Below are 21,397 nucleotides of genomic sequence, written 5' to 3' on the forward strand. Positions count from 1 at the left end.
ATTCAAATGCTTTAAAGAACCTATTTTTATAAACTTCAGACCTGGAGTTCTTGGTCAGTTTATTGGCACTTACAGGCCTGAGATGCCAGGTGAGGCATTCGCCTCTGTTCTGTTTTGTTTGCCCACAACCCTTTTGTTGGTAGTAAATCATTCAGAAGTCCAGCACCAAGACTGGTCTCAGTGCCTCCCCGGGGACCTTCAAGCAAGAGAAATCAAGATGTTTAAATATGTTATGCCTAGTCTTATCATGATTCATGGATGTTCCAGGTCTGGAAGCTAAAAATCTCGTAAGGATTGGTCACCAGTGTGGCATGCGAGTTAATTCTAACAGATGTAGTCAGGTCTTGGTCATTGTCCATAAAACAATGTGTGAGGAACTGGAGCTTACCATGTGGGGGCAGGGGAGATTTGGTTCTCTTGGTGAAAAAGCTCCAGTGATCAAGAGAGAAGGGAGCGGAAAAGGGGCAACTGGTGACTAAACTGAAGGTGTGCCGTGGTCTTCTCCTCTCAGAGGGTCTCTGCTTCCATAAAGTAGGGATGGAGAAAACTGAAATTAGTCAGATATTTCTTCTTCTGAATCAGTGAGGACATATAATACACTCAGTATTCTGCGAGCAGATGGTAGACATTGAGAGTAGAACACATTTGAGGACTGATGCATAAGGGGAAAATGACAGTCTGGGATGGGTGTCACCATTTGTCTAAACTAAGAATTGTATAATTGCCATTACTTTTATTGCTAATCCCATAGTATGTCTGTGTTTTCACGTTAATTCCCATTTGCTTGTGTTAGGATCTTTCTCTGGCTGAGACCTTGAATGGATAGGCAGATCCTCAGAAACTCCTGGTTCAGCCCTGTGACAGTGGATGTTCCTGAGCTAGAGTAACTTCCTTGTTTGGGAATTTAGAGACAGAGAAATACACAGGATTAATTCCTGGTAGACAGAAACTCTCACACACATGAGGTCTTGATTCACTCTACCATAAGTATTTGTTTATTTGCTACGATATTTGTTTTCACCATATATAAATTAACAATTGCATTTATAAAACTATTTTCTTCTCTCTCAAAGGAGTCCTTTGCTGAACATCTGGGCTACTCAAATGGGGTCATCAATGGGTAAATCTTCATTTTTTTTCTCTTTCAAAACATAGCTTCATTTTGCATATACCTTGTTTGTGGTATTCTCTCTCCTGGAAGTACAATACCGTGTTGTCCACTCAGTTACCAGTAATGGATTTTGCTGTTATTGTCTGTATCTAAACTGGGAGGAGTTTTGTAAACAATATAAACCCTAAAAGTCAGTTACAGCATTATATGATATAGCCCAGTTGGTTGAGGAAAGAGAACAGGGGAAGGGAGAGAGGGAGGACAGCAGGTTTACAGTGGAGGTAAAAGATTTCTACTTCTGCCCTTCTCTGTACTATGTTTTGGGTTTTTTTTTTTTTTTTTTTTTTTTTTTGGTGCATCATGGGGCTTGAACTTGGCCTGGGTGCTATCCTTGAGCTCTTCAGCTCAAGGCTACCATCCTACCCTTGAGTCAAGCCCTACTTTCCATTTTCTAGGGGTTAGTTGGAGATAAGAATCTCAGGACCTTTTGTGCCCAGGCTGGCTTTAGACCTTGATCCTCAGATCTCAGCCTCCTGAGTAGCTAGGATTGCAGGTGTGAGTCACTGTACCCAGCACCATGGTATTTTTTTTTTAATCACATACAATCATATTTGTTGTGCTGGTGGAAGCACTTAAGCTCTTTGTACTTGAGCTTTGTTACTCAAGGTTGGTATTCTGCCACTTGAGCCATGGCTCCATTTCCAGCTTTTGGTTGGCTAATTGAAAATGGGTGTCTCACAGATTTTCCCAGGTTTGATTTGAACCGCAATTTTCACATCTCAGGCTCCTGAGTAGCTAAGATTACAGGTGTGAGACACCAGTGCATCATCATAACTTTTGACTTGCATAGCTGCTGTAAGCCAGCACTGGCATATTATGTTGGAGTTGGCCTCGTAAAACATGAGCACCAGCTGTCAGCACTCCACTGTTCGTTTAAATGAAAGGAGTGGTTGTCTATTGCCATGAAAACCAGAATACTCAATGCAGTTAATCAAGCCCTTTGATATCTACTCTTATTCCTGCCCCTCCTCTGTCCTCAAGCCCCAGCATTTTCCCCTCACACTTATAACACACAGTCATCCCCTCCCCCTCATTTTTTAGACTCCCAAGCCCTCTTTTCTCCTCAAGGTCTAGGCACATGTTCTTTCCTTTCTCCAGAATCTCCTCCCCTGTGCTTCCAATATTTTCTCTTCAGAGAGCTCACTGGCCTCTGACACTAAACCAGTGGCTGGCTAGCTTTATCTATAAAGGGCCATTTGAAGAATATTTTCAGCTTTGTGGGCCAGAAAGTTTCTGTCACACCTATTTACCTCAACCAGTATAGAATAAGATCAACCAGCTAGAACATAAGTGACTGTGACTGTCTTCCAATAAGGCTTCATTCATCAAAAGAGATCGCAGGCCAGGAACCAAGTTTGTCAAACTCAGGCTCTAATCAAAAGAGGAGGCTGGTTTTCTTTGATGCCTCTCATTTCAACTTGCTGCTTTCTCCCCCCACTCTCTGCCCTGTGGGCTTCAAGCCCAAGGTCTCAAGCATACTAGGCAAGTTGCTCTACTACTTGAGACATACTTCAGCCCCCTGCATTTCTTTGTAGTACTCACTATGATTCAGAATTATACATTTACTTGAAATTGTACACCTTTCCAGTGTGCCTAGAACACACTAGGAGTTCCTTAGTAGTTGGATCCTAAATGTACAATTTTATAGGAAGAAGCCTCTTCCCTCTCACATAATAGAGAGACCATAAAAACTCTTTTGACAGCTTTGAAGGGCTTCCTTTTCTTACTAGAAACTGTTATACTCACCGCATGCACTACACCCTTTATGGGTTTAGAATGAATACAGTTTCTCTCCACTAAACATTCTCATACCTTGAAGCAGATATCTATTTGATCATTCATTCATTCATTCATTCATTCATTCCACTCTTTCCTAATTGAATGTTTACTACATGTGAGGCTCCATGTAAAAAGCAAAGTATTACTGTGTCCTCATGAGAGTGCATAGCAGTAATACTCTTCTTGTTTTGCATTTTTGGGTTCAGGGCTGAGCTGTATCGGGCCTCAGGAAAGTTTGAGCTTCTTGATCGCATTCTACCAAAATTGAGAGCGACTAACCATCGCGTGCTGCTTTTCTGCCAGATGACGTCTCTCATGACCATCATGGAGGACTACTTTGCTTTTCGGAACTTCCTTTACCTGCGCCTAGATGGTAAGTGTAGAAATAATTCCTATCAGAAGCCACGCTACTAGAACTAAAGGGGTGGTGGGATGGCAATGAACTGACCAGCAGGATGGGTAAGGATTTCCCTGCGCTGCAATGTTTTGTCTCCTCTGGCTTCACGTAGGCCGGCATCATTAGCAGAGCTCTGTCTCATGTAGAGACACCAACAAGAATTCAGAAGCACCTATGAGTAGTTAAAGAAAAAAAGTTGAATGTCTGTGACTCACATCTGCAATCGTAACTACTTAAGAAGCTGAGTTCTGAGGACAGCCATTCAAGCCAGCCTGGGCAGAAAAGTCGGAAACTCTTATCTCCAGTTAACCACCAAGAAATTGGAAATGGAGCTTTGGCTCTAGTAGTAGAAGTCTAGCTTCCAGGCTCTAAGTTTAAGCCCTAGAACCAACACACACACACACACACACACACACACACACACACACACACACACACACACTCTTAGGATTGCTGATACTTACATATTCTGTATTGACAAGCCTTTATTTAACTATTTTGTGTGTGAAGATATTCTTTTTCCAATAAGAATGTATTTGTTCGCTTCCAACTATGCCTTTCGTTACTGTCTCTCTCTCATTATTTCCTGAATTTTGCAATTAAGTGTCTGCTTGGATTGGGAGGGATGAGAAAAAAGGATGGCCAAGATGTCATGGACCTTAAGACTTGGGGTTTTGTTGATGGTAACCCCTTTGTACAGGTATTTAAAGATAATAAAAATGTATTTTCAGTATATGCCTGTCTTTTTTAAAAAATGCGCATAAATACTGTGTGCTAAACATTACTAAGCAAAACTGAATGGACGAAAAATGAGTTTAGAGATGCTTCCTAAAGGACACTTGTGATTTGGATACTGGCCAGTATATTTCAGAGATCACAGTTTTCATAGTGTAACAATCTAATGTATTTGGGGAACAGTAAGAAGGGATCAGAGTCAATTTACAGCCAGGATGCAGTCAATCTAGGGCTACAAAGAACATGGCCCTGTTAAGACCTGTGAGGTTTTTGGGTTTTTTTGTTTTTTTTGCAAGTCCCAGGGCTTGAGCACTGTCCTTCGTCTTTCTCAAGACTAGAGCTTTACCACTTGAGCCACAGCACTACTTCTACCTTTTTCTATGTATGTGGTACCGAGGACTCGAACTTGGGTCTTCATGCATGCTAGGCAAGCACTCTACCACTAGGCCAAACTCCCGGCCTCCTAAGACCTGTTTTTATTTAATGTAGTATTAGCATTACAGGTAAGTGAGCAGGAAATTTAAAGTTTATATTCCATCAGTAGAGTTTGTTTCTAATATCTCAATTTCTATCTGCCGTTAAGTATAATTGGAAATACATCAAACTTGTCATATGTGCCTTATCTTACTTGAGATTTTAGGTGAACACCATTTGCCTCACCTGTTGGAATGATATGAATTTTGTTGTCCTCTATTTCTTATGACAGACTAGATCATTTAAAATCCCTTATGCTTCTCTTTTCTGAAGTCACTGTACACTGATGAATGGTTGTGTAACCAAAAATTTGCATGCTTTATAGATTTATTCTGTCTCTTTTGGCAATCAAGGTTTCTTCTCTGACTAGGTCTCTCCCCTCTGGGAAAGGAGCTCAGGTTGGGTGCTAGGCTTCATTTTTCCCCAGATTTTTGGCTCCCCCTTTCCAGGTGTTCAACCTAACTATTGTTTGCCATTGTTGACACTTCCTCCTGAATCCCATTTCTCTGAGGACTATACCCTGACAAAAGTGAAGGCCTAGAAATACATTGTTCTTCTGTTTTCCTGACAGTCTGAAAGATTCTCTCCAAGAAGCTGTTGGTTGCCATTATCATTATTATTAATAATTAGTAATTGTCCCAATAGGTGATGTATGCAGCACCCTAATGTATGCGGGGCACTAATCAAAACACTTTATATATATTATTAAATCTCTCAGTGACTAAGGTACCACTGCCTCTGTTTATCCTTGCTGTTGTGTTCTGCATTGAACAGAGATGGTGAGACCAGGTTTTAACTTTCATTTATCTGATTCCAAATTAGCTCAGTTTTTGTGCAGCCATTGAGATACAGCCTATCCCCCAAATATTTGTCCAGATGACAGACATTTTAACTATGATTTTGAACTTAAATGATTTTGAACTTAAAATGATTGAGTAGATTAATTGAAAATGACTGAGAACTAGTAATAGAAGATGGATGGGTGACTCAGAGACCCGGACTTTAGAAGAACCTCAACTATTAAGTAGAGACTCAGATAAGTTCTATAAGTTCTACAGATGGAGGGTGAAGACTGCCAAGGCCTCTTCCCACCAGAAATAATACTCATTCATTTTGGGAGTAAACCAATAGATATAATGAAGGTAGTACATGCTTAGCACCTGCACCTTCTAACCTTACCATGCAGTTGGCAAAATACATTCCAGTTTCCAATGTAGAATTTGAGGGGAAAAAAATCACTTGTTGAAAACTAAGCAAATACTTTCTCTGCAAAGATAATAGTTACATGAATAGATTTAGCTACTATCCTATTATTGCTTTTCTTTTTACTGGTTTACTAGAAATGATTTTTAGATCAAGTGGTAAAATTTCATTTGAGAAGATGAATTTTTTTAAGAGCAGCTGAAACTCAGTGAAAATTAGTAATCATAAAAGTCTGGCAGTGCATTCTGGTAAAGTCTGTACTTTTCAACACAGTGCCCTTGCTATTAATTATATTTTCACGATTGGTTGTGTTCTACATCAAAGTCTGTAAAGCAATGAAATGGATGCTAGTGATTAACACATTGAATCCTCTGTACCTGCAAGAAGCATTTGTCTTTGGATAACTCTCATACGGTAGCTTGAATCTCCCTGAACAATAATGAAGATAGCCAGCCATCAGCAAAGGTCTTTAATGGAAATATTAAGCTGGTAAATTCTTGTCATAAGAAGTGTTACAGTGCTCGGAGGAAAAGTGATTGGATGTTTTGGGGTGTTTTTTTGTTTTTGTTTTATTATTTGTTAAGCTCCCGGTTATTTACACAGTCTAAACAATACATACCCAATACATGGGCTGATCAGTTTTCCTGAGTGGTATTTGGTTTAGGACTTGAGAACTCATTTGACTTTAGTCATTCCTTCTGTAAATACTCCTGTTTTTTGGTGCTGTAAGTTGCACTTAGGGTTATTTCATCCAAGGTAGGGTTATTCTCCAGTTGTTTTACCTATATGCAAATACATTATCATCAACAGATAATTTTTCAGCTTATTAAAACTTAAACTGGGCCCATGGTAGAGATTTTGCCTGGTATGCACAAGGCCCTGGGCCTAATCCCCAAGTGCCACATGAATAAAATAGAATATATATTATATCTTAGCTGTTAGTTTTTTTTCATATATTTTTTATTGTAATTAATAGAAGGTTACATGATATTTGCCAGATAGAAGGTGCATTAATTCACATACATTGATACCCTTTCACATGTCTTGGTCCCCATTTCCCTCCCCCGCACCACTCATCTTGTTTTCCCCCCTTCGAGATGCCTTGGGCTGGGAGTTTGGCTTAGTGGTAGAGTGCTTGCCTAGTATACATGAAGACCCGGGTTCAATTCCTCAGTACCACATACATAGAAAAAGCCAGAAGTGGTGCTGTGGCTCAAGTAGTACAGCACTAGCCTTGAGGAAAGCCCGAGGATAGTGCTCTCAGTTCAGTCCCCAGGACTGGCAAAAAAAAAAAAAAAAAAAAAAGGAAAGAGATGCCATTATATCTGGAAGCTCTGTATTTTGGCTTTTTTTTGGGGGGGGGGTTTCCTTCAGTTTAGGGCAGAGAATAAATATGTGAATCAATAATTCATGTGGGTAATTTTTTTTAAAGCAGTATTGTACCTAGAAAGGCAATAGGGTCAGGTTTCATGGCAGAGAGAGAAAGAGAGAGAAAAAGAGAGAGAGAAAGAGAGAACATCGCTTCCAGTAGTCCTGGCTGGGACCATAGTGTGAGCTTCTGAGGAGGCTAAGGATTCTGGTTCAAAGCCAGCCAGTGCAGGAAGGTCCATAAAACTTAAACCACCAAAAAAACAGAGGTGGAACTCTGGCTCGTTATAGATTGCCGGCCTTGAATGTAAAAGCTAGATAGCACACAGGCCTTGAGTTCAAGGCCCAGTATCAGGTAACACACACACACAGTCTTCCATTAGTATCGTATACAAATGGTAAAGCACCACCTCAGAAAGCCAATTCTCAAAATTGAAAAAAAGATTTCCATATGTTTGAAATCTCACTCAATAAAGCAACACAGCCCAGTAATGTTTCACCCTTAGATTTAAATTCCTACCATTCATTCTGGCAAAATTTGACCAGTTAATCATAGAAAAAAATCTAATTTAGAAAGTACACCAAGTCTCCACTAACCAAGTAGAGTTTTCCCCTAACCCCTTATTCCCAGGCCCCCATTTGTTGTATGTAGGAGACTGGTTTTCTCCCTTGCCTAAGAGCACACTTGTTATTTTTACTAAATGTGAAAAACAGATTCACCATGTTTGGGAACTTGACCCTTATAAGTAACTTGATTCCTTTAGCTAGTCACTTTAAACATTTTAATCCTGGGAAATAAATTGCTGGTATATTTTCATCCTTTTAAAAAAAAGAGCAACATGTAGAAATAATATTTGTGCAGCAGCCAGGCGGTGAGTATCATATGACAAGCATATATATTTCCCATCAGCCTAAAGCCTTTTTGAGAATGCAAAACTACACTTCTTTAGTGAAGCACATTTAGAAGGAACTACTTGGTTTAGGGGTTGGGTTTCTTCCCCTCTAGAATGTATTTCATGCAAGCCTTGGGTAAACAGATTACAGATGGTGAGTATGAGATGGAGTGGCTGGTTTGGAGCCCACATGTGCCCCAGACGTGAGAGTCCCACTCTGGGATTGAACCCTCTGCTGAGTCAAGAATCAGCTCAACTCACTGTCGAGGGCCTCCTCAGACTCCATGGTGTAAACCAGCTCAGGTGTCTTAACATGTTGCTCTGGGTGCTTGGTTTTACATCAGAGTCCTTTGAACCTAATAGAGTGGAATGTTAACTGGAGAAACACCCTAAAAGATTCATTTGCTTTAGTACACATTACTGTGGCTTCCGATCTTGCTCCCAAAGGATCGATATTCTATTTGCATTTTATATTTTCACCATAGGATTCTTAGGAGCAATCCAGTGTTAGCCCTTGTCCTAATGCCTATGTAAAATGTTGCTTTAAGCCATTAAAATGACTGTGTTAGGCATGCGTTTATATTTGTATGTGGGTGGCTTTTTAAATAGATATTTTAAAGCCCAGGAATGAATCCAGAATGTTTCTATTAGGTCTTGAATGAGAACAAGAATGTTGTAGAATTTGTAAAGTTGCAAAGGTATATAGTCAGCCATGTGTAAAGAATCTGTCTCTTCCTTTTTCTTTTCTATTTCTTCTTCTCTCTTTTTTTTTTATCACTATAAAATGTTCCAACTTCTTTTCAGACGTCAACTCACCCACTAGTGCTAGGGGCCCTGTCAGTGCATCTCTCAGGGAAACAGGACTTTCTGTCCAGTTTGCTGCCATTTTTCAGACAGGAGTTAATTGGCAAATTTATTTTTCTTATCCCCTCAGGCACCACCAAGTCTGAAGACCGTGCTGCTTTGCTGAAGAAATTCAATGAACCTGGGTCCCAGTATTTCATTTTCTTGCTGAGCACACGAGCTGGAGGCCTGGGCTTAAATCTTCAGGCAGCTGACACTGTGGTCATCTTTGACAGTGACTGGAATCCTCATCAGGTGAACACATCTAACTTAGGCGCTCCATCTGAAGAGGAACCGGAATATTATCCACTTCATCACTCACATTTATTGGACCAAGCAAATTTCCAAACAACTAGGTCATTTCTCTAAAGATGAAGCCCAGCCAATGATTAGTGCTATTTTCTTCTCTCTCTCCCTCCCCCTCCCCCTCCCTCCCTCCTTCTTTCTTTCCTTTTCTATATCCTTCCTTCCTTTCTTTTCTCTTCCCCCAACCTCCCCCCTTCCTCTTTCTCTCTCTCTGTCTCTCTCTCTGTCTCTCTCTCTGTCTCTCTCTCTCTCTCTCTCTCTCTCTCTCTCTCTCTCTGATCCGGAGCTTGAATTCTGGGCTTGAATACTGTCCCTGAGCTCCTTTTGCTCAACTTAGCACTCTATCTCTTGAGCCACAGCTCTACTTCTAGCTTTTCCTGTGAATATTTGAAAATAAGGTGTCTAAAAGACTTTCCTGCTCTGGTTGGCTTTGAACTGCAATCCTCAAATCTCAGTCTCTTGAGTAGAGATTATAGGTATTAGCTACTGGGTGCCAGGCTAGGGCTGTTTTCTTATTTTGTTATCATATGCATATCTTTGAAGAGCTCAAGATGTCATCCCTTATGATTGCCATTGGATTACACTTGGTGAAGGATAAATTAACAGTGTTCCAGCAACTGCGGTGCAGCATAGCAGTGTAGCATGATTTTAGCAATGCATTAGGTCCTGGGTTCAGTCTCTATCACTAAAAATATTTCCAAAATAATAGTATAACCCATAATGGCTGACACTCTCTGAATTCTTACTCTGTGGCAACCACTTCACCCTGAGAATCAGTAGTTATTAATGTGAACATTTCTTCCATGCTAGTGGTACACATCTGTAATTCTCATTCTCTAAAGAGATCTGAGAACTGCAGTTCAAAACCAAGCTGGGCAAGAAAGTTCATGAAACTCCTATCTCTAATTAACCCATCTAAAGCATAAATGGAGTTGTGGTTCATGTAGTAGGACAACAGCTTTGAACAGAAAAGGCTAAGGCACAATAGTCAGTCACTGAATTCATGTCCCAGTGCCAGCATTAATTTAATCTATGTATGTGTGTATGTGTGTATGTATGTATGCATGTATGCATGCATGCATGCATGCTGTGTCTGTCTGTCTGTGTCTATCTGTTGATTGCATTTCTACAGTCAATGAAACTGAAGGAAAACAGAGCTATGCCAATTAAGTAACTTCCTACAAGCAATCAGTATATGAGAGTTAATCTTCTATTTTGTATATTTTGTGTAAAATCATTCTAAAAAATCTTATGGAGCATCTGTTCAAATTCTTTTTATAGGTAAATTTAAAGGAGTATTTTGATGTTTTGAAGAAAAGTGTTGAATGGGTGGCTATATGGCATAGGTTTCTTAACTGAACCTGCCTGTAAGATGTTCCTGGGTAGGTACGTACCAGGATTTGATTCATATCGGGGAAGATGTTGGATTCAAACTAATGGAAAGGAAAATCCAACTCTTACACATACATGTGAGATCTATATCCACTTCACCTGAGCTCCTCACAGAGCTGGGCTTTGCTCATCAGTGACACTAAGTTTGCTCACTGCACTTTTAGAAAGGTTGCATGGTAAAGGCTTGTGAAAGGACTTACTAGTAGAGTTTAGGAGTACATTAAAATTATATGAAAACTTGTCAAAGATACACATGGCCTACCTCTTATGCCTGTCTGCCAGTTCTCTTATTTAGGGGCTTTCTCTTCCTTTGGAAACTCATAGGAGCATCCATCTATAGAGATTCTCACATACTTCTGTGTTGAAAATTGAGAAGTAAAAGGAAATGTCCTGATTGACAAGAGTAGGGAGTGGACTGCCAGTATGTGAAATCCAAGTCTTAAAGAAACATTTGTAATATATCTTACGTATTTTGATATTCCATGTTGCATTCCAAAGCTTAGAATTCATATTCCTGTGGGAGAAATGTGGTTTTCTTTGGACTGTTTGGTATTCAGTCTTCGCAGGCATGTGTGGAAGTGTGGGTCCTGTACAGTATGTACTAAGTTCAGCTGCGTGTCAGGGGAGAAGGAATGTCAGCTCCCTCTGCTCTTGGGAACTCAGTGAGGTTGGATAGTTAGGTCATTTCATTTGCAGGTGCCTAAGCCTTTGGTAGTAACTCTAAAGGAATGGAGAGTTCCCTGTGTTCACAATTTTATCACATGAGCTAACCATTTCTGCTGAGTCTCGGATAGTCAACTTCACCATAAATTCTAAGAATCCCTCCAAATCACTGATTCTAGAAATACTAATTTACCATGGAAAAGGCTTCTGAGCCACCTGTAATTCTGTTCCTTTTCAACCTCCTCCTTACCATTCTCTGATTCCCCCACCCCCTCTATCTCTATTATAATAAACTTTTGGGACACAGCTATATTACTAGTAAACAACCTCTAAAATTAAAATGAAATTACTCGGGGACCACAATCATTGCCCCTTAATTACATGTGACCTAAAATGGCAACAGACCAAACTTCCTCCGACATAATCAACCAGAACATCCTTACTCTGGGTTATGCAACTCTGAAAGTTGTCACATCTGCCCACACTGAATCACTGATTTGATAAACTGACATGACCAGGTTTTCCTGTCTGTCGTCCAAAATGACCAATTAGGTGGAGCATACTTCTTTACTCCTTTTCAAAAACCAGTGATCCTAGAATGATATTTCTAACCAGTACTAAGTTTAAAGTAAGGGAATTAAACTTAGTTTTTAGTACTTTATTCTTTGTAGTAGTCCTCAGAATATTTGCCATAACTGGGGTGCCAGTGGCTCATCTGTATAATGCTTATTATTCAGGAGGTTGAGATTTGAGGGTCCAGGGGTTCAAAGCCATCTAGTAAACACAGATCCTAGAGACTTATTATCTGTAATTAACTAGCAAAATGCCCAAAGTAGAGGTGTGGTTTAAGTGATAAAAACCAGCCTTGAACAAAAATGTCAAACGAGTACAAAGCCCTAACTTTGTGCCTTAGTACACACACATACACGTACACGCGCGCACACACACACACACACACACACACTTATGAACAGTAATTGGCTTTAACTTTCTCAGAAGCATAGTACTAGGGCTCAAGACACGTCTGTGCTTTAGAATTCTATAATTATATGGGTCTGAGTTTGACTCTACATCTGTATTTATATATGATGCCTCGCACCAAAATAAAAGTTGTGAGGCTCTTTTTACCATATTGGTTTCAGTATACCTGGAGACAGAAGCTTCCTTAGTATTCTCTGTTATGTTGAAAAATAAGACAGAGAAAATAGGAAGGTTATTTGACAGAGTAGAGACAAAAGCCTTCATTTTTCTTATTGGAGACATCTAAAAACAAAGATAGGAGGAGCAGTAAAATCTCTCAAGGGTTACAAAGGCCTTTTCCGGTTGTTGCCAGAAAGCATAGATTGGTACTTGCATTTCTGATCCATGGAGTTAAAACTCATACCATTTGTCAATCACCACCCAAATTAGTTACAAAGGGCTCAAGAATTTTCTCCCGTTTGCATATCGCCCTCTGCTTTCTCTCCCATTACCGGCTGCCACCAGCATTTTCCTACCCATTGCTGTGGATTTGTGGGCATCTTTTAGGACAGCAGTTTGCAAACATTAGCTCATGGGCCAAGTGTGCTCACCATCTGCTTTTGTACAACCTGGAAGTAGAGGATGGTTTTCACAATTTTAGATACAAATCCAGAAGGAGAAAACAGCTGCTGAGCCTTTGCTCTGGTCCGGATGTTCTGGCATCTTTAGATTGAGGCCATGACAGAAACAGTCTCCTGACCCTTGTTCTAGCCACAGTACAAAAGCTAAAGCCACCAGGCTGTACTCATCTGGCTACTGCTTCCATGTCCTAGTTAATTTGTGTTGTGATTGATGATTAGACATAACGACTCAACAAGAAAGTTTAGGGTTCCCACTTCGGGTCTTAATTCCCTCCTTTCCTCCTTTACATTCTCCCCTTAAAAAAAAAAAAAGCAACAGCCAATGTCCTGGGCACTCCTTTATCCAGTGTGCCCCTGCGCTGCCCAGGAGATTGGGAAACCCAGTTGATGAGGAAGACAGGCTTGTAGCTGATGAATATCGACTCTGAACAAATTATGGTGCCAGGAATGTGAGAAAGAGAAAACAAACCTTTGCCCTCAAATCATTTCGAGTCTGATGGGGGACATGAGTAAACAAATAATTAGCCCTGGCTCAGACTGCAGCACCTGGACCACAGCAAATGATGATAAACAGACATTGGTACGGAGTAGCTATATAATCAGCTAACTCGGCTTCATTAAGTCAATGGAAGTTTCTATTTGAACATTTAATTAAATTCTCTTTATTATAAAGTATCATATACATAAAGTAGAAAAAATTGTTAAAACATGTATAAACAAAATGAAAAGATATGATCTTTAATCTTGTCACCTTGTCACCTGGAGATATAAATATCGTTTCGTCCATTGATGTGTGTCTTCCTAAACCTTCACCTTGGTCTAGATACATACTCACACATAAGATCTTACTGTATATATTTTCTAATAATGTTCCATTTTTTCAAGTAGCATTGTGAATCATTAAATCTACAATATAATTTTGTTCTACCTACATGAGGAAGAATCTTCTAATTAATCTCTTGTCAAATGGTTACTTCTGATTTCTAGAAAATTATAAGTAGTATTACAAAAGTGATTTCTTATTGCAAAACTTTAGGCAAATCCGTGATTATTTCTCTTCCTTCCCCCCCCCACACATTTTAATTAGCTTTAAATTAGTCGTATGAGGGGGTTCATTTCGAAATATCCATATAGGGACACAGTGTACCTTGGTCAGACTCACCACTCCATTATTCACCTTTATCCCTCCATTTCCAAACTATAAGCTCAGCACACTTCACCGATCCTCTTCTGCACATGTGTATATACATTTTACATATTTACCTCCCTTTAGCCTCTCTGTTTGCCATGATTATTTCTTTAAAATAAATTTCCAGAAGTGAAATTTCTGTGTCTGAGCCATTCCCAATTTCAACATTTTGGTATGTTGTGTTAAATTTCTGTTTCTCCAAATTCTAGTGTACTACTCTTCTAGCCATCCTTCCATCTTCCATATTAAATATGGAGTTAGGTCCAACTTCTTGGATCTGTCTATCTATCTTCCTCCCTATCAATATATCTATAGCAACATATAGGTAGTGAGTAATCTATATATCATACATCGTACATACCTGGTATGCACTTATATCTGTACACGTCACTATAATGCAGGAATATACTATTTAGTGAAATTATAATATAATTAACACATTACACTGAAGGGAAGATATCTTCTCCAAGTTAAAAGTAGTAAGTAATCTCTAAATCATACTTTTGACTTTAAAAGTGCTGGGTTTTGTTTTAATGTGGGACTAACTCTGGTGGTAAGCCTATTGGCTGGTGAAAATACTTAGAGAACTGGATTGCACTTCAGATGGGATTCCATTTGGCTTTCCTAATTAAACTAGCCCAAGCTTCCGTGATAAAGAATGTATTTTAAAAATATAAACAAAATCTTACCTTATGCTAAGATGACGAAAGAGCCCTCCCAGGCTTCCCTCTTGGGCAGTAATTGTTTTCCTGAACTAATCTGGCCACCTTGAGCCTCAGCCTCACAGCAGGTTCTTCTCACAAACAGGATCTGCAAGCACAAGACCGAGCTCACCGCATTGGTCAACAGAACGAGGTCCGGGTGCTGAGACTCTGCACGGTGAACAGTGTGGAGGAGAAGATTCTTGCAGCTGCGAAATACAAGCTGAACGTGGATCAGAAAGTTATCCAGGCAGGCATGTTTGACCAGAAGTCTTCAAGCCACGAGCGGAGGGCATTCCTGCAGGCTATATTGGAGCATGAAGAGGAAAATGAGGTATTCAAACAAGTTTATGAAATCAATGACCTTTTGTCTCTGAAGCATTCAGAATAACTCTTTTGTTCTTTAAATAACTTCTTGGGCTGGTATTAATTAAAATGAATCGCTGCTATCTTATATCTACTAGATATAAATAAATCTCTGAGATTTATCCAAATGGTATCTGCCAGAGTTCTCAAGCCTTGGCTTGTGGATATTTTTCTCACTTCAAGGAAGCACCATTCATGCTTTATTGTATTGCAAATGCTGCTTCCTGTAGGGCCAAAGGAGAACTGCAGCAGGCAGGACACCTGGCAGAATGCAGTCAGCCACATTGAGTCTAGTAAACCTGAAAGGGTCCTCTTCACCTTTTCTTCTTTCCACATTCTTAAAGCCCTGTGTCTTTGTTGCTTTTTTGGCCAGAGATAACAGCCCTGCAAACAAGTTTGTAGGGCAAGCCTGCACAGCTGTGTTTGGCTTCTTTAACAACACTTGCACTTGGGAAGCGTTTCCCTTCAACTTCACTTATAATTTTTTCTAAGAACTGCCAGAAGAAGGGAAAAAAATACAGTGAAAGTTTTTCTTTTCATTTGTGTGAATAACGCATTTCATTTGCTATGTTGGGTGAATAATGCAATGGTTTTCTATTTCTTGTAGAGCATGTTATCAGTTGTGGGGTTTTTTTTTTCTTTGATCACCAGTAATTTTATACTAAAAATTTTTTCTAGGGCTAGGGAATGTAGCTAATGGTACATTACTTGTCTAGCATCTAGGCAAGGCCCTTGTTTCAATCCAAAAAATGAATTTGAAGTAGATTTTAAAAGCATATCTATAAGGCTAGTACCAATCTTTCACATAAAACTGGCAAGGCATATATAGACAAATTTAGTTTCATATACCCATATCAATAAGTTGAACCTTAAGCATGGAGTACTGCTTTCCTTGCAAAAGTTTAAGTTTGAGTTTTGCCTTAAAGTCTTTTGTAAATTAAAAGCCAGATTCTTTTTAAAAGTCTTCCATGCTTTTTGTGTCTGAAATGAATTTAAATGTGAAGTAGAGCCTGATACTCAGGAATCCTGAGATGATGAATCCTTCTGAATATTGAGTAGTTTGGCTTTATGCCTCCTAATTTGTCAGTCTTCTATATTTGATTAATTATCAGTTGAGCTTCATGAAAATGATGAATAACATATGCAAGTGCATTCACCCACACATGCTTAAAGGTGTTTATATGAAATAATTTACCATTTCTGATTCTTGAAATAGAATATTTGATACAGATGTAGAGTCAGATTGTCAGGTGATTCTTGTTATCATTTACAGGTTTGGCCATCTCAAAAAAAAAAATTTAAAAAGCAAAACACTATGTTGAGTGATATACTGTCACAAACCTGACATGAGCAGAGCTGATGCTCATGCAGTAATCTCCACTGCACATTGGCTTATTTGTTTTTTGTTAACTTGGGCTGGAAAACATGTGAGAAGGCCTGGGTTTTGGCAACCTTTCTAAGTCACAGGGGAGATGCTGATCTCTGCCAGGCCACCAGTTGGGGTCTGCAGTGGCATTGTCTAGCTTTGAGCAGTCCACATCCCTTCTAAGCTAGGAATGGCCACACTCGAAGTCCCCTGAGGCACACTGATAGACTGTTGTCAGAGGCCCCAGTCTTAATGACTCAAGGCAGCATTGTCTGCCACTGTCACCATCATCCACCGTGGAATGGAAGGGCACAGAGAACCCTGGACAATTTACTGCAGACGTCCTGGCCACGTTGGCAGCAGAAGGGCAAACCCCGCCAGTGTGCATGAGAACTCTGGTCTCTTGGCCTCACTGATGATAATGAGGTCATGGTTCAAACAAGGTGATATTAGCTAGCCTGCCCACCTCCTCATCATTGCTTTACCATATGAAATGTAATGTTTCGATAAATGCACATGAGCGAAAATGGAAGGGTTTATAGCATAATTGTTATCTTGACTCTTAGGTTTTCTACTTTATTGAACTACATGCATTTCTAACACTAAAGGCCCTACCGTGCATGGATGTTACCTTAGGAGCAGAAGTTAAAACAGTTGCTTCATTTTAAATTCAGCCTTTTCTTTTTTTTGGCCAGCCATGGGGCTGGGAGCCTAAGAACCTGGGCTCTGACCCTGAGTTTTCTTGCTCAGAGCCGCGAGTGTTCTACCACTTTGAACCACAGCACTACTTCCACCTAGTTTTGAATGTATGATTCATGCAATTGGATGTCTGAAGTTCTATGCTTCCTTCCACTGATGTTCCTCTTTGATTTAGCTAGCCCGCTCAGATTATGATAAAAATAATTTTGGAAAGTAAGTGCTATACTATATAGCCAATTTTTAGAATTTTTTTTTTAACTCTGGAAGTCGTAACATCTGACTTAAAAAAAAAAAACTTGAAAAAAAGCCCCTTACAAAGTGTTGGTTTCTGAAGAATTAGTAGAGAAGTAATATGTCTTTGTTTAACAGAATATAATATGAAGCTGGGCTTCAGTGGTTCATGCCTGTAATCCTAACTAGTGACTCAGGGGGCTGAGATCTGAGGATAACCAAGATCCTGAGCAAAACTGCCTGTGGAGCTCTTATCTCTAACCACCAAAAAGCTGGAGGTAACATTGTAGCTTAAGTAGAACACTAGCCTTGAGGTAAAAAAATCTAAGGTATAGTATCTAGGCATTGAGTTCAAGCCTCAGCACTGGCATTACATACACACACACACCCCAAAAAAATAAATAACAAAGCTTTAAGCACTGTGTCATTACTTTCTCTACGTTGATTAAACATATCTTAAAGATTATATATTTGGTGTAGGTGAGCCTTTAGTCTCCCTCTATGTTTAGAAAGTTTCACATACTCGTTTTTTTTCAAACCTTTGTAAATAAGCATTCATATTTGGAAGGTGAGTGGAACTAAAAGAATTAACATTAAGGACTTTTTCGTGTGGATTTCCTCACTTAAGCCTTACATCCTTCTGGGAAGTAGATGTCCCGCCCATAATACTCATGAGGTCATTGAGGCGGAGAGACATTAAGTAATTTGTTTTAAGTGTAACGGAATCAAGATACACACCCAGGAGAACCAGTATTTCTTCGAATGCATCGCATTTCCTCCCTAGACAGGTTTTGCTGTGGGAAGATGATGTGAATAGCTTGCAGAACACAAATGGCAAGTATAAACTCATATACCCTTCTTTCTCTTTTCTGCATAAGAAAACTGACCCCTGTGGTGCAGAGGACAGATTCTCCTTACTGATTTGTAGTTGTTCCAGCTGCCCAGCCTCTCTCCTAAAGCCTGTTCCATCATTGTGTTCTTAATCCCAGGAAGAAGATGAAGTACCAGACGATGAGACTCTGAACCAAATGATTGCTCGACGAGAGGAAGAATTCGACCTTTTTATGGTAATGTTGCTGACAGTCATGGAAACCAGTGTCTTCCTTCTCTGCCCCTTTCTCTGTTAACCAAGATGCCCGGAGCCTGTTGTATCCTGGCAGAGCTTACTCATGGAGCCCGTGCCTTTCCATCAATTCAGAGTCTGCAAACTGGCTCGATTTAGCCTGCAGACATATTTTGTTTGGCCCACGCAGCATTTTTTTTTTAATTTCACAATTGTTGCCAACATGAAAAGAATCCTGATTTCTGGCTTCTCTTGGAAAAGGAGATAGGGCAGTATCAGGCTCACAGCTTTGTATGGAAATAGTTGGCCAAAGCTGAATAGCAGCTATCCACCCTCTGGACAGGCCATGTGGCTTACAGCTTTCCATAGATCCCCACACCTAGATTACTTCTAATCCCTGGCCCTTGATATTCAGGAAACCTGCCAGGTTCCTGTAGCATTTGAGTTTACAACTGTGCTCTAGCTGGCTCCTTCCTGGATCAAAGCAAATCTGCTCTCTAGAGGGGCAGGTGAACAACTAAATAGGCCCAGATGTGCCCCTGGTATTGCAGCAAAGAGCCTGCTTAAGCAAATAAGAACCTTTGAGATGTGTATAAAGGAAGATAGAGCCTCCATTCAGAAAGCAAAACCTGCTGCCTTTCAAAGTAAGTGGCAGAGAACTCTGGTGTTTGAGAATTAAATGTCTGTGGTTTCAACCCTGAAGATTCATAATACATAGCATCTGTAATGTTGCTGAAAGATGAATTTAATTTACATAGGAGGCCTGTTACAAGCCAGTGTTTGTGGGGATCAAGACACTTAGCCGATGTGGGAGGCAGGGAGGCTGTTTAATGGTATAAGGCCCTTGTATTCTGTGACTCCAATGCCCAAAACAGTCCTGGCATTTACTAGTCAATGAATAGATACTTACTGAATGATGGGTGACATTTCCTAAGTTGCAAACTTTGTCAAGATATCAGAATGGCTCAAGCTATGAACATTAAGAGGCTTCCTGCAGTACCTTCAATCACGCTGATCTTCATCACAGACACATAGTCTGATTTGTGGAAGGAGTGAATGAATACAAAGCATGCCTTTTGTGACTGAATGCAGCAGAAGCCTGACATCAGAGATCCCAAACTGAAAAGTCCTTAGATCGCAGATAGACACACCTACATGAGCAAAGCCACTGAGCAGGGCAGATGTACTGGAGACACCGTGTAAGATAGAAGAAATGTGATGCAGCAAGGTACAGGCAGCAATGACAGACTTTTGCAAAGAAAGGTGGACATGCACATTTCTGTATGCAATCTCCAGATTTCAGAAAGTTGCCAACTAAATTCAGGACTTCATTATTATCTAAGATGGCTTGGCCAAACAAAATATAACAGCAGGCCAAATGTGACCCTGAGGGTTTTAGCAATCTCTGCCTTCTTAGCCTAAGACTGTCTTTGAGAATGGAGCTCCAGCTGTGTGGATGAGTTTTCATCTTGGGAACACTGACTGTGTCCACATGATTCATGAAAAGGGACCATTAATTCTCAAGAAAATGCAGGTAACCATAGCAATAACTCTTAAACTCCTAACCTTGGATATGTACTTTTCCTGCCCTTCTCCCTTGGCCCAAAGATGCCACTTTACCCAGGTGAAGCCATTCTGAAAAGGACAGCAAGAAGAATTATCAGCCAAGACAGGTTGTTCATAAAAGTCTGAATTTTTAAACTGCTACTGTCAGCTATCACATTTATAGATTATATCCTGTTTAGGGGGATTAGAGATACACATTGGAAGTAGTTCTATCCTTGAGGAACTTATTAAAATATAGATAACTGGGAAAAGCCAAGTCTAGAGACCCCAAGCTTCCCTGGCTGGACACTGATTGGCAATAATTCTGCATGGCTATGAGCTCAGATGCTCTGAAGACACTGGAGAAAACAAGCTGCCTGACATTGCACAAATTAGATTAGAACACTCCAGAGCAGCCTTAAACTCAGGGAAAAGAGATACTTCTTTCTTGCTTTTGGGCTAGGCATTTGTAAGAAGAAAAACAAACATCTACCCAAGGCACTAGCCTCTTTTAACTTGAGAATGTATTACCATGCAAACAAACAGGCTTGTAACTGATGAGGCACTTTGATTTTTTGTAAATTTTCATGTCTGTTTTGTTGTTGTTGTTGTTGTTGTTGTTGTTGTTTAAGGCTGGCTTTTCTATTCGGGATTTTTATTTTTAACATTCTAATCCATTGGCTGCCTTTAGCCAATTCACTCTTCGTTAGCACCTCCACCAGGGGGCAGGAAATAAAGTTAGAATCCTTGCCAGCTACTCTGATTAAAAAGTTTAGTGAGAAACAAAACTGGAATGTGAGCTGGGAAAGCCTCTGAGGTTCAAATATTTGGACTCATTATCCATTGTTATAAAAGAATTTCTTCTGTGTATAAAATTAATGCAAACATAACATCTGGTTTTATATCATACGGTAGACAACATAAGAGTGAATAGTTTCTTTTAAATGCTTTCATATATGTCTGTTTCTCTTACAAATTTGGCTTCAAAATGTCATTTTTCCATGTTACTTATCTGTGACTTTTAACTGAAGAAGGTTTGTTTTTTTTTTGCCAGCCCAAGATATTTATCTAAAACATTTTTCTGACATATAAATATTAGGCTTTTAGATTCTGTGTTCTCTACAAAAACAAGAAATACTTTTTAAGATACTTGTAAGTGTAAGACTTATCCTTGGGTCTCAAAGGATGTTATATGTTACTGAAGAAGTTATCCTTCTTGAATAAGACTTGTTATTTTATTTTTTAATTTTTTTTACTGGTATTTTCCAAGTAGAATCTCATGTAGTAACTAGTCACTGGTCACTTTAAGCCCATTCTTCCTACCTTTCCTGAGATTTAAAAGAACGTTAATTTATTTTATTCAAATAGATCTCCTCTCCCAGCTGTGAGTTTATGCATAACCTACATCAGTT

General features: G+C 39.7%; 1 protein-coding gene across 4 annotated transcripts in view; it reads left to right on the top strand.

Moving 5' to 3' along the window:
* Smarca2 (SWI/SNF related BAF chromatin remodeling complex subunit ATPase 2) overlaps positions 1–21,397 on the top strand; it is a 173,749-nt gene that overhangs the window by 90,884 nt on the left and 61,468 nt on the right. For all 4 annotated transcript variants that reach the window (XM_090329694.1, XM_090329697.1, XM_090329696.1 and 1 more), the window contains exons 22-26: positions 1,074–1,120; positions 3,157–3,323; positions 8,955–9,118; positions 14,822–15,049; positions 18,367–18,444. In XM_090329694.1, coding sequence (XP_090185820.1) covers positions 1,074–1,120; positions 3,157–3,323; positions 8,955–9,118; positions 14,822–15,049; positions 18,367–18,444 — 684 coding nt within the window. The remainder of the gene's footprint in view (positions 1–1,073; positions 1,121–3,156; positions 3,324–8,954; positions 9,119–14,821; positions 15,050–18,366; positions 18,445–21,397) is intronic.

This window comes from Megascapheus bottae, chromosome 3, assembly GCF_031878675.1.
Source record: "Megascapheus bottae isolate mThoBot1 chromosome 3, mThoBot2.hap1, whole genome shotgun sequence".
NCBI classification, from domain to species: domain Eukaryota; kingdom Metazoa; phylum Chordata; class Mammalia; order Rodentia; family Geomyidae; genus Megascapheus; species Megascapheus bottae.